Source organism: Falco punctatus, assembly GCF_963210335.1.
Source record: "Falco punctatus genome assembly, chromosome: 8".
Classification (NCBI taxonomy): domain Eukaryota; kingdom Metazoa; phylum Chordata; class Aves; order Falconiformes; family Falconidae; genus Falco; species Falco punctatus.
The window spans coordinates 47116694-47128844 of record NC_137588.1 but is presented as its reverse complement, the minus strand read 5'-3'; the positions used below and the strand labels follow the sequence as shown (position 1 = coordinate 47128844).

Here is a 12151-nt window from a genome sequence, read left to right as displayed (position 1 = left end):
CAGCAGCACCTGAACGCGGTACCCAGCGACAATCACGGCCCTTCCAGTCAGGGCTGTCGCTTCGCCCGGCTGCCGCCCCGGAGCGCCAGGAGCGCCAGGCGGGCCCGCGGCCGCGCGGGGGCTGCTCGGACAAAATGGCGCCTCCCGCGCGCGGCGCCTGTTGGCCCCGGTGGGGTCGGTGCCGCGCCCCCCTCGCGCCAGGCAGCCCCTGCCCGCGCGCCGCCGGCCCCGCCCCTCGCCCCCGGCCGGCCCGGCGCGGCTCGGCACTGCCCCCTAGCCCTGCCGGGGCCCGCCGCCCCTCCCTGCGGCCCGCGCCCCGCGCCGCTCGGGAAGATGGCGCTGCGCGTCCAGGTCAGTGCGGCCGGCGCGGCATGGCAGGGGGCAGCGGCGGGGGCCGGGGGGGCGCGGCGGGCTGTGCGGGGCCGCGGCCGCGGGGGGGCCTGTCGGCGCGGCGGAGGGCCGGGGGGGCACAGGGAGGTGCTGGGGAGACGTGGGGGACGAGCGGGGCGGCTGCGGCCGGGCGGTGCAGGGGACCGGGCGGTGCGGAGCTCGCCCCGGCGGAGAGGCGGGCGCTGCCCGGGCAGCTGCGGGCCGTGCTGGGGTGAGCCGGAGCCCGTCGGGGCGCTTAGGCGAGGTCGCGGTCGCGGGTGGGCTGGGGGCGCGGGAGGCTGGCGGGGCTGGTGGGGGGCGGCTGGAGCCGTAAATGTCCCAGTGTGGGCGGGGTGCGGGCCGGTGTGGCGCTGGGGGCGGCGGGGCCGGCCGGAGGTGGCGGTGGGTGGGTCTGTGTCTCGCCCTGGAGTTTGCTCGGGACCCGCTCGCTGTGCGGCTGCAGCCCGCCTGCCTGAGGTAGCCGCACCTGCTCGCCTGCGGCCACTGCTTCCTGAGGGCGCCGCCGCGGCCCGGGCAGCCCCTCCGCGGGCCGTGGCCGAGGGAGCGGCAGCGGGCGGCGGGCGCGGGGCGGCGGGACCCTCGGCGGGGCGTCCGGCCCGAGCCCCTCGCCGGCGGCGGGATGGCAGGCAGCGAGCCCGGGCAGCGTGAGAGAAGCCATTTTAGGCGTTTATTTAAATACGTGGGTGCCAGGCATAGTACATAAAAGGACCACCAAGATACCTTTTGTTAACACCTCATACCCAAATCCCTATTTTTCTTTTTCCTTCTTTTTTTCTTTTTTAAACACTGGTGTTTCAGCAGTGATGCCTGTCCTGTTGCTCTCGCGTAGAGCTGGAACTTTATCAATAGAATGTTTTCAGTCAGAAAATGCTGATTAAAATCAAAATGTCTGTGGGAATTTGTCGGTGTCAGCAAAACTTTGATCAGGAACCTACCTGGTTGCCTGCCAGTGTGCTGGGCTCCTTGGCCGCCTGCCTGGTGGGCTGCGCCGGGGCTGGCCGCAGCGCTTCTGGCCCTTGGTCCTTTTGCAGCCTGGTGGGAGCTGCCGCCGTCTTCGGAGAGCTGGAGAGGTGGGACCAGAAGGATCTGGAGAACTTCATTTAACTTAATCTTGACTATTACGAAAGTGTGACAAGCAAGGGGGGAAAAAATTCACTGTATCTAACGTTTTCATTAGGATGCCATTCTGTTTCTTGGAAAAAGTTACGCTTTGTGACGGAAAACACAGCTTTTTATACAAGTCTGTTTCCACTCCTGACTCACTTAAAGCAGCCAGCATCTAACTGCTAGATCCTCTTCACGGACACAATAGTTGTTTTCTTAGGCATCACCTTTCAGCTGTTGATAAGGGTTTGAGTAAAGGAGGTATCCAAAGGCGTCAGTTTCACGTGTTCCGCCCTGCTATAAAAAAGGGATTGTGGCAGTCAGCTGTTTTCTTGAAGGAAGTGTATATCTAATATAGAGAGCCAATTTTTCACTTCTCATTGGTTTCTATGAGTAATTTTTGGTTGATAAGGTTAAATAATACCTGTTGCTCAGCTGAGTTGCTGTCATCCACGTGGTTGTATTTGCTGATTTCAGGTTGCATTTTTTGGTTTCATGATCAGAATCAAGGAAAATCAGCATGTTTCCTCAATACTACACATAAAATACAACCCAGAGAGCATCTAACAATGTCCTTGGCAGCCTGAGAATTCTGAGCGATTTCTGGCCGTACCTCCATCCCATCAGTAAGAAAATTTGTCATAACGTTCTCCTGAGACCAAACATGTCCAGATAAAGCATTTCAAAGTGCTGCAGGTCATCAGTCTCAATATCTGATAAACCAGCTTGTCTCTGAGGGTTGTTACCTAGTTCTCGTTCAGGCTTGCTTTAAAAATTCCCTCATTGTCCTTCAGGTAAAATGCTTCACAGTTTTAACTTGTAAACAAGGAATTAGTTCTGATTCTTAGCCTGAATTTCAGTGTAACCTTAATATATTAATACAGTGCATTAAAAGTGCAGAAATTCTTGAAATCCACTATTAATTCTTCGTAAATCCACTGTTAATTCTTTGTGTGTAAATTATTGCTTAGCCAGCTTATAAATGGTTTCCTAATTTAATGCCAGTTAGCAGACAGGTGATTTCAACCTTAGTGACAGGGTTGATATCCCAGTTGCGTTCTGGACGTTCTCAAACTTACTGCCAAGTTTGTCCAGACTTGAAAGTCAATTTTCAGATCAGATATAAGAGAGTCTTCAACTTTTGCTGGTTACGATGTGACAGTTTGGTTCAAGCTTCTCAGATGGTATTGGAATTGTTCCGTTAGGGAAACATGCATTGCAATTTCCATCTGAAAACTATCTTTGCTAGATGTCCTTATTCCCATGTTTTACCCCAACTGTGTGCTGTATTACATTTTCCCTAATGTAATTTCCCTTGCATTTATGCATCTTAATTTTCACTTTAATTTGCATGGATCTTGCTTCATTTAAAATTGTGTTGCTGGGGTTGTTACCTGTTCCTTATTTTTCCTCCACTCTCTCTAACCATAGCGGGGGAAGAACAGAAACAAAGGATGTCTCTGTTGGGCTCAGCCTTTGAGGTATTTGATCTGCTTATTCCAGAAGCAAATGTGCTATTTCTTAACATTCCTTCAAAAGAACAAGTACATGGCTACTTTTGGACTGAAGATCAGGGACTCTTAAAATGTTGTCATTACTGAAATTCAGAAAAAAACTGATCAAAGCCAGGGATTTTGCATGCATAACAACAACAAAAATGGTGAAAAGACCATGTGTGGGTTTTTTGGTTTTGGTTTGATTTGGTTTTTTTAATGATAAGGTGGCTTTGGAAACCTGATGGATTCTAAAACTTCTGTTTGTGTAATGATTTTGAAACATGCTTAAAGGGTTAATCTCTCCTGTGAGACAGTGACTAGTAGATATAAATCATGTCCCTAGCATGGGAGAGAGATATTTCACACACACACCTTTACCAAACAGAACTTTTTCAGCTTCTAAGTAGAGAGGAATTTTAGCTCTTCTGTTGCTACAGTAGCTTCTGAATTGTCCCATCTTTTGCTGGTATTTGTATCAACAGATATAGGCAATGCTAATTTTTTCCAGGTATATTAATTTGATGAGTAATTACAGCTTTTAAAATGAAATTTGCCGGTAGTTTTCCAAGCAACGTAGCTCAAACTATTCACTGTTCTCTGTCTCTTCATCTCTCCTTGGAAAAGCCATGGACTTCTCATCTGAAGACTCAGAAAAACAGAGGGATTGAACCATATTAAAAAATACTTTGGTAGCTGAGAGAATAAGAAATGGCAACTTAATTTTCAGAGTTATTTTTGTCTTCTTGTCATAGAAAGCTTCCTGGGTTTCGGTAATTCAAATGTGAATCAACTGGAAAACTTAGCATAGGTAGCAGTTCATGTTACTGGTGTAGTTTCTAGGCTTATAAACACTTGAAGAGGTCTGATGTGGTTGAAAAGTCTTCATGGAAGTTTCAGTTGTGTTCTTTCCTAACAGAGTCTGGCAGAACTGGAAGTACTATGTAACCACCTATATGAAGGAACTGATCTAGCACAACGAATGCAAGCTGAGAAGGTACTTTTGGAACTTATTGATAGCCCAGAATGTCTTAGCCAATGCCAGCTTCTATTGGAACAAGGAACAGTAAGTATCTGAAAGATGTTATCCATAAATGTCATTATGCTTGTGGAAACTCACATAGGTTTCTCAGTCATGGGCATTACTGTGTCAGTACAATAAAGGCAAAATGCTTTTCTCTTTTTCGTACGTACTCTGTTTCGTAAGCGATTCTAGAAGTTTTTTCATTTGGAGGTGGCCTTTGTATGAGTGACAATACCTTGCATTGGAGACGTCAGGGACAAAAAGAGAAAGCATCTTAGCCTTTGGTACTTTCAGAATGATTGTGATCAGGGATTGTGTCAACTGTAGAGCAGTGTTGGGACACAATGTGGTATAATGTGATGTTTGAACATCGCTTTGTTCTTGTTTCTGGCTATTAGCTAAAATGAAAAAATATTTTAAAAATTTCCCTAAACTGTTTATCTGTTTGTTAGTTTAAACCATTCTTTTATCATTAGTCAGTTTCATTTTTGGTGTTTGATGTCACGCTGAACTCTGGATAAAGTGATAGGGGAGTTGATTCTCACTTGATGGTCCAAGCTGAGTGTAGCATACTTCTTGCTGTGTTTTTCAAATAATGCAAAAAGAGAAAGAAAAAAGGAAACACATGAAAAAATATCTTTAATCCAGGGCTACACCCATGGTAAAAGTGATTTAAAATAGGTTTCAAAACTGAAGAACTCCACTGAATAGTGAAATTACTTTGAGATGAATGCTTTCCATGAAAAGGGATGATAGTTCTAGGTTTTCACTTTTTATTAGTGTTTTGTAATTTATGTTTGTGGTGAAACAAAGTTTTTATTAAAATACATCTTTTATAAATTTTTGGTATACTTAACAAACATAACCAAAACCTGATAACCAATCTGGTTTATTGATTATTTATCAGGTTTTGAATTATTTCCCCTGCCTGTTTTTGAATAATGTCTTTTGATGTTTTTTTTGTAGACATCCTATGCTCAGCTTCTAGCAGCAACATGCCTGTCTAAGCTTGTAGGCAGGGCATCTCCTTTACCTATCGAACAAAGAATTGATATTCGTAAGTAACATTTGTGGTTAAAATTTTATTATATTAGTTGGATATAAAACTTCATGTTAACACACTAATCATTCAGTGGATATTCCGTTTTTTTCTCTAGTTCTTTCCATTTACAAAGCCTGTTATTCATAAGGTAGTAATTGTGAGAGTGAACATAAAAGTAATAGTGAGATATTTCCTCATTTCTCTGGTGTTAGCTCACAAATAGCATTTCCTGGTTTTTAAATTAAAATAAATAAAGATGTTAGCTCAGACTACTTCATATTTAAAAAAACCCACTAATTTTTTCAAGATAGACTTTGTATTTATCCCACAAGATGCTAAAGAGATTTAGTACGTGTTTGTAAAGAATGAAAGTTGCAGATACTGCTAGTACACCCGCCCGTCATTTAGATGTAACATTGCTCATGATCAGCTCTTAACATCTGTGAAAGTCATGCCAGGGCAGGTTCTTACTTGCGGTATATCTTCTAAGAGTAAGCACTTTAAGTTTCAATGTATAGTATAAGTGTTAACTTTCAGTGAAAGGCTTTGCACAAGAAGAGTATCATTTGATTTAGGTTTTTAGAAAATCTGCACTGTTCTGTCAGGTCTGTGGATAGTAGTACTCTGAATACATGGCTGAGGATCTGCTTCTGATAAGATTTCAATGCTTTTTTAGGTAAAAATCAACTAATCAATATAATATTAATAAATATTAATTATTATTTATAAATAAATTAAATACAAATAAATATTAAATAAATAAATATTAAATACTTGAATGATAAAACAAATAATAAAATAATATTATACATTTAAACAGCTTTTGAAACGGGTTAACTTCCTTCTAGTTAGAGAGGAGTTTGTGCAGCTGCAGTATGAGTTACTCAAGGCGATGTTCTAGACTGAATTGAGAACGTTCAGTAGGGTCTTTTGTATGAAAAAACTTCTGTGGATCTTAAGTTGGCTGTGAAAACTGCTGCTGCAGTGAAATAATCGGTGCCCAGTATACAGGACCATAATTGAACATTACTCTTGTTTTACCTGCCAGTTCTCTGAATTCACAAACTGTTGTCATGTGTGTCCTAGAGTAATGATCATGTCTGTAACATGCTTCGTGCTACTGAATGTTTAGCTGTATTTAATGATTTAATGTAACTCAGAGTTATTGTACATTAAAATGATAAGAATATAGAGTTTTTAAAAAATCCATGCCTTAAGTTTCTATTAGAACCATTTGATTAATTTTCTTTACAGAAGACTTGCGTTGCTTATTTTAAAATGCTTCTTTACAGGAAATTACATTCTCAACTATGTAGCATCTCAACCCAAACTGGCTCCTTTTGTCATCCAAGCTCTTGTTCAAGTCATTGCTAGAATTACAAAATTAGGATGGTTTGAGGTACTGAAAGATCAGCTCATCTTCAGAGACATTATTGCTGATGTAAAAAAATTTTTGCAGGTAGGAAACAATTGTTCACTTCTGTCATTTTTTTCTGTTGGGACCTCTTCATTTTTAGTGATCGGCATGTTAATGTCAGTTAGTTTTTATACACTCGGGTGGAAAAAGTGTGAAGAGCATTGCCTAAAATGGAAGATCACCTTACAGTGAAGAACCAGAGTGGGTTTGATACTTGTGTGAGACTGTGGGTTTGGATGCCTCACAGCATTCATAGCGCTGCCATGTTTTTTTGTTGGTTTTCTTTCCAAAGCACTGTTTCTCTATGGTTGTAAAACATAGCCACTGTTTTCTATTTACTGCCTTAATTTTTTTGAACTGATGTGGAGTTAGATTTCTAATAATATTAGCTCCAGTTATGTGGTTAGAAACACTGGTAGTGCACCATCTGAAGGGTGAGACTGTCAAATGTTATAAAGAATTAATCTGATTGTGCTATTTGTAATAGCCACTGCTAAAACTGTGCGGAACTAGTTCAAATGTATTTTTTTCAAGTGGCTGTCATGGAGAGTTGATCAAAAAGATACCTTTACAAACTATTTATTGGAATGTTCACTGTTACAGTCTTACATTATTGCTTTTCAGTGTAAGCAGTGGGACTCCACCAGCACTTAAATTTTTAGCAAAAATCACTAGATAACCTGGCTTCTGAAGTTACCAACGAAACTTCAGATAAAGCTTCAGATAAAGTTAGATAAAATAAAGTAAAGATAGAACTGTGGTACACAGAATTGCAAGACACTATATATATATGTTATATGGTTGTGGTCTTGTTTGCCCCATTCTTTTTTGACTTTGAGAAGCTGATGATTCATACGTGTGCATGGGTACTTAGATACCTGCATGTATGTCTGTATGTTCACTTTCCATACGTGTAAAGAGGAGTAGAATAAAACCCCCAAAACATTCTATCTCTCCTAGGATTATGCTGTACAATACAGGGAGACAGATAATAAATGTATGTTATTTAACATATCAAAGGAATTATGCATTCCAGGTAGGACTGTGGGGGAGTTTGGGATGAAAGATCACTCATCTTCCCTCTCAAGTAATTTGATGAGGCAGAAACGTTCTTGTTTTACACTTCCTTCCACATTATTTACTGTTCCCCCACTGCATTGGTCACTGGTACAAAGAAGGTGCGTTACAGGATAGAGAGGTGATCTTGGTATATAGTATTTGAAAATTGGAAATAATTTCTCCTAATGTCAGAGTGCAGTCATTTGCTGTGGACTGTTTACTATGCAAATTTACATGTCACATCTAGAATAAGTACCATCAGGCACAGTGCCTAAAGATACAGGATATACAGCATCTTCTGCAAATTAAGTTTGGAGAAATTGATTTGATGTCATGGGTTATTAGCCAGATTTGGTTATTTCATACATTTAACATGTATAAAATGGTTCTTAGTAAGTTTTCTGGGAGATGGCTAATCTGCTTTAAAAGTTAATACACTCTTTCTGAGTGTCCCTGTGAACGTAAAGCCTGGTACTTATTTTGAGAAAAAATAATCAGAAAATTTAAACTATTCGGAGATTTACTTGCAAAATGATCCAGTATGTGTGGTGATCCTGGCAACTCAGCAAGAAAACGTGAAGTTAATAGTTTATGTTGCTTGCCAGTGAGTTTCTCATTTGTTTTTCAGTCTTACATTGTTTATAACACTGTTCAAGTTAATGTACTTTTTGAGTTACATTGGGAATATCTAATAAAAGGTAAGTTGCAATATTCTGTTTATTAAAAAGAAACTCAAGTATACTTCTCCATCGTTTTGCAGTTATTTTTATGAATGTACTGTAATTGGATTTTACATTTATTATTAAAATGATTGCAGTGTGACTCTTCAGTGTGTAGCTCATTAAAAATAGAGATTTAAATACAAAATTTAGCTTCTTAAGAGATTTCTTTAGTTAAATTAAGAATTCCTGTAGAAAAGAAAATTAAGCCGTAGATCTACTAGTGAATTAAATTTTAGATAAAAATTGAAAAAATAATCCCTAAGCAATACTAATATATGTTAATAATTAGCATATGGTAGTTTCAAATACATATGCATTAGCATTCCAGATTGAAGTTCATTCAGTGTAAATTTGAATGTGATTTAATATAGCAAAAGGGATTAGCGGCTGGGTCTGCAGTTCAGTTCCCAGCTCCTTCATAATTCACCACGCAGCTTTTCACACCTGTCAAAAAGGGGAGGTTGCTTTTTCCATTTTTGCAGGTTTGTGCAATCTAAGGAACATTCATATAGACTATACTAAGAATTTGAAATGTAAAAGAAAGTTGTGTTCATATTACAGTATAGGATGTTTAATCTTACTGCATGCAGATAGGGCAGCAATACAAATGTTGCCTGAGAGTTCTCTGAAATTTCCTCTTCTGATTTGCTTTGGCAAATGGTAATAAAAAATACACAACAGCGAAAAGTTAGGCCCTTTGGTAAGTTGCCAGATTCTTCGTTAGTGGAACATCGGGTGATCTTCAGAGTTGCAAAAATCAGTGTGATTGTGACAAATACCAGGAAAATTTTGATAGGGATGACATTGCTTTTTGGGTACCAGGGGAGCTGAGGCTGCAGACTGCAGCTGTGAAAGCAGAGCTAGCTTCCCCCTGACTCAATGGCAAGGCCTAACTGCGGTTGATTTTAATTGTTTTTTAAAAAGCAGATTTAATTTTTCTATAAATGCTTTGTAGTAGCTCAGTGAAGACAGCTAAATTTTATTAAATAAATGCAAAATTCTGCATTGTATCTAAATTTCAAAACATTCCAAGAACTTAAGTATTGATGATCAGATCGCACCATCAGATGCTACTGCCTCGCTTTTTAGACACAAGGTCTCAGAGACTGACTGTATCATTCAGTTCAAACTAGTGCACTGTATACCTCTGTGGAGAAAAGAGAATTGGTGTGGTTGTTTTTATAGTTAGCATTTCAAAAGGTTTTGGGGTTTTTTTTTTGTAGGATGTACTGTGATCTTCTTCATCCATGATGGCTTAATTATTTTTAATGGTTTGGATTTCATTCAGTTTGCCTTATCAGCTTGAAAATACTGAACAGACCTGTGAGAAGTGTCTAATAGTGAATTTCTAGACTGTGGTTACTTAAGAGTCTATCTTCAGACGTGTTTTTCTTATCACACAATTCTTAAAATTTACAATAAGAGTTTTGCTTTTTTCAGAGCTGATTAGGGAGTTTGAAGGTCTAGTTCTATTAGTGTTGATAGAATTTGGCATGAAAGCCTTCTGAACGGCTTAGGATATATCGGCCTAAAAGTTGTTCTTGATTCAAGGAATGTTTGAAAATACGAATGAAATCTGATTCTAGAAATGTTGGAAAATGCTAACTGCAAGCCATGATGTTTGAGCAATGCTGTCTGTTTTTTTCTGTAGGGCACTGTGGACCATTATATAATAGGAGTAATGATTCTCTCAGAACTGACTCAGGAAATGAATCTAGTAAGCATGTTTGGTTGTTTTTTTTCATCTGCCAGGGATGCATGTATTGCTGATAAAGCTGTGTGTTGAATGTTTCTGCCCTTCATAAAAATGTTTGGAGGAACATTTCTTAGATATGAAAGGATTAATACACCTTCTTCCCTACCGAAATATAAAGAGGAAAAAGAAATTTAATGCAGGGAATCTACCTGTACCAGATACATACCATACCTGTTACAGGGTAAAGTTTCTCTCATCACAGTCACTAGAACTAGCAAAGCAAAGTGAATTTTATTTCTGCTAATGATTTTATTTTGCTTGCATCTTAACCTGGGGAAGTGTCTCAGACCTTTCCATCCAGAGAGACAACCCTGAAAGGAAAAAAAAGGAGGTGCTTGAGGAAGCTGTCAAGATTTGTGTTTAGTGCTGGACTATAACTTTCATTTCTAGTCTCAGATAATTAACCTGCCAGGTATACTTATCATCTAGTTTTAGCAAAGAAGGAGCATTTGTTTATTCTGTCCTAACTTTTCTTAGGTTGATTATTCGAGACCTTCAGCAAAACATCGTAAAATAGCTACCTCGTTTCGTGACACCTCTCTAAAGGACATACTGATGCTCGCGTGTTCTCTTTTGAAGGAGGTGAGGCTCTTCATCTCTTCATAATTGAACCTAAATCGTTACATTATAATTGTCCCGGTTTGAGTACTTATTTTGTGAGTTGATGAGTTGTGTACTTAAATGGATTACGTGACACCCAGTTAAGCTCATGTGACCAAAACACGTTCAAAGACAAGAATTCCAGTTGTCTTCTCTCCATATTTCTCTTGCTGTCTGTCTCTCAATCTTTCTGTCTGTGCCATCTCTTTATATCTTGCCATAAAGGGTGAGCAATACAAATTCTGAGCTTGTCGTCTTTTTTTGATGTTTTTCTTAATTTAATTGAATCTCAGTTTTGCTGGGCCTACCATCTCAGTATTTGCTAAAAGAATTATTTACTGAACCCTTAGGAGCAACCAAGAGGACAGACAAATTGTCTATCTTGTGGTATTGCAGCACAGTCAAATCTGGCCAAGGGTGTTTTTCTCCTTCACTAGTTCCTTTATCCTCTCTGTAACGTTTTGGGGTAATTCAGCCTCTCAAGACCCTTGACAGGAGGTGGTGAAGAACAATGCGCTCTTAAGTTAGGTGTCTCAGGACCGCGCAGGCTGAACTGAAATCACAGCTGGAATTTGCACTTTCCATTTTGTGCTGACCAAGACCTTCCATTACAGTGGAAGTGGCACCATGAGGTCCCTTTCTATTTCTCTTAAGATCAAGCAACTTTTTGCTTTAGAGAGCAGCTTATTTTTTAAATGTTGCCTGATTTCTATTCTTTGACTTATTTGGGAGTGCTGGTTTATTCAGTTTTTCTGAAAAACTACTGAATTGGGTGTTGCAATTTGGACAGATGCATTTAAGCTAAGAATTCAAGCACAGATGCCATCAGTGTGGGTCAGTAGATAATGGCAGCAGTTACTTTCTGGCTAAAGGTATAATTCTTAAGGTTGAGATATGTGATTGAGGTACTGCTGTAAAAAATGAGATAAGCTGTTTTAGCTTAGATTTCTTTCACAGTATGTTTTTAGTCTAGCTAGCATGTTTTGCCTCACACGTGCAATAAATTTAAAAGGCACATGTTGTCAACTACCAGTGCTCAGGTGACCAGCAGTATATTTTCAATATAGAAAGCAATTAAATAATATGTAATCCTTTGCTAATGAACACAAGATGTTTTAAATCAGTGTTGGAATTGCATATTAAATTTAAAAGAATCTGATTTTTTTGGAAGAATCTTCTTGGATATAGTAAACACCATTACACAGTTAATCTGTATGTAAGAACCTGTATCCTGCGGCAGCTGCTTCCTAGCTTTCTTCAAGTTCATGTGGTCTGCGGGTACTTTCTTGGTCTCTTGTATGTTGAAACGTTTGTCTGAGTGACATCACGCAGATTTCCAGACAGAAATACAAGAAAGTTATAATTAGTATCTTTACAATGCCAGCATCAGTATAAGAAACTGGGTTTAGAAATATTTCAGTGTCTATAATATACTGAAAAATACACTCAAGTAACAAATGTGGAATCATTAAAATATTCCCAAGAGTTTAAAAGTTACAGAGAGGGTTGGTGGTAAAACAGGTTATGTTTGTACAAGATGTACA

General features: G+C 40.0%; 1 protein-coding gene across 1 annotated transcript in view; it reads left to right on the top strand.

Moving 5' to 3' along the window:
- Positions 1–232: 232 nt before the first annotated feature.
- Positions 233–12151, top strand: part of RANBP17 (RAN binding protein 17) — a 163598-nt gene continuing 151679 nt past the window's right edge. Inside the window, exons 1-6 of the mRNA XM_080400008.1 lie at positions 233–351; positions 3907–4053; positions 4978–5068; positions 6346–6512; positions 9903–9968; positions 10485–10589. Coding sequence (XP_080256134.1) covers positions 334–351; positions 3907–4053; positions 4978–5068; positions 6346–6512; positions 9903–9968; positions 10485–10589 — 594 coding nt within the window. The 5' untranslated portion in view covers positions 233–333. The remainder of the gene's footprint in view (positions 352–3906; positions 4054–4977; positions 5069–6345; positions 6513–9902; positions 9969–10484; positions 10590–12151) is intronic.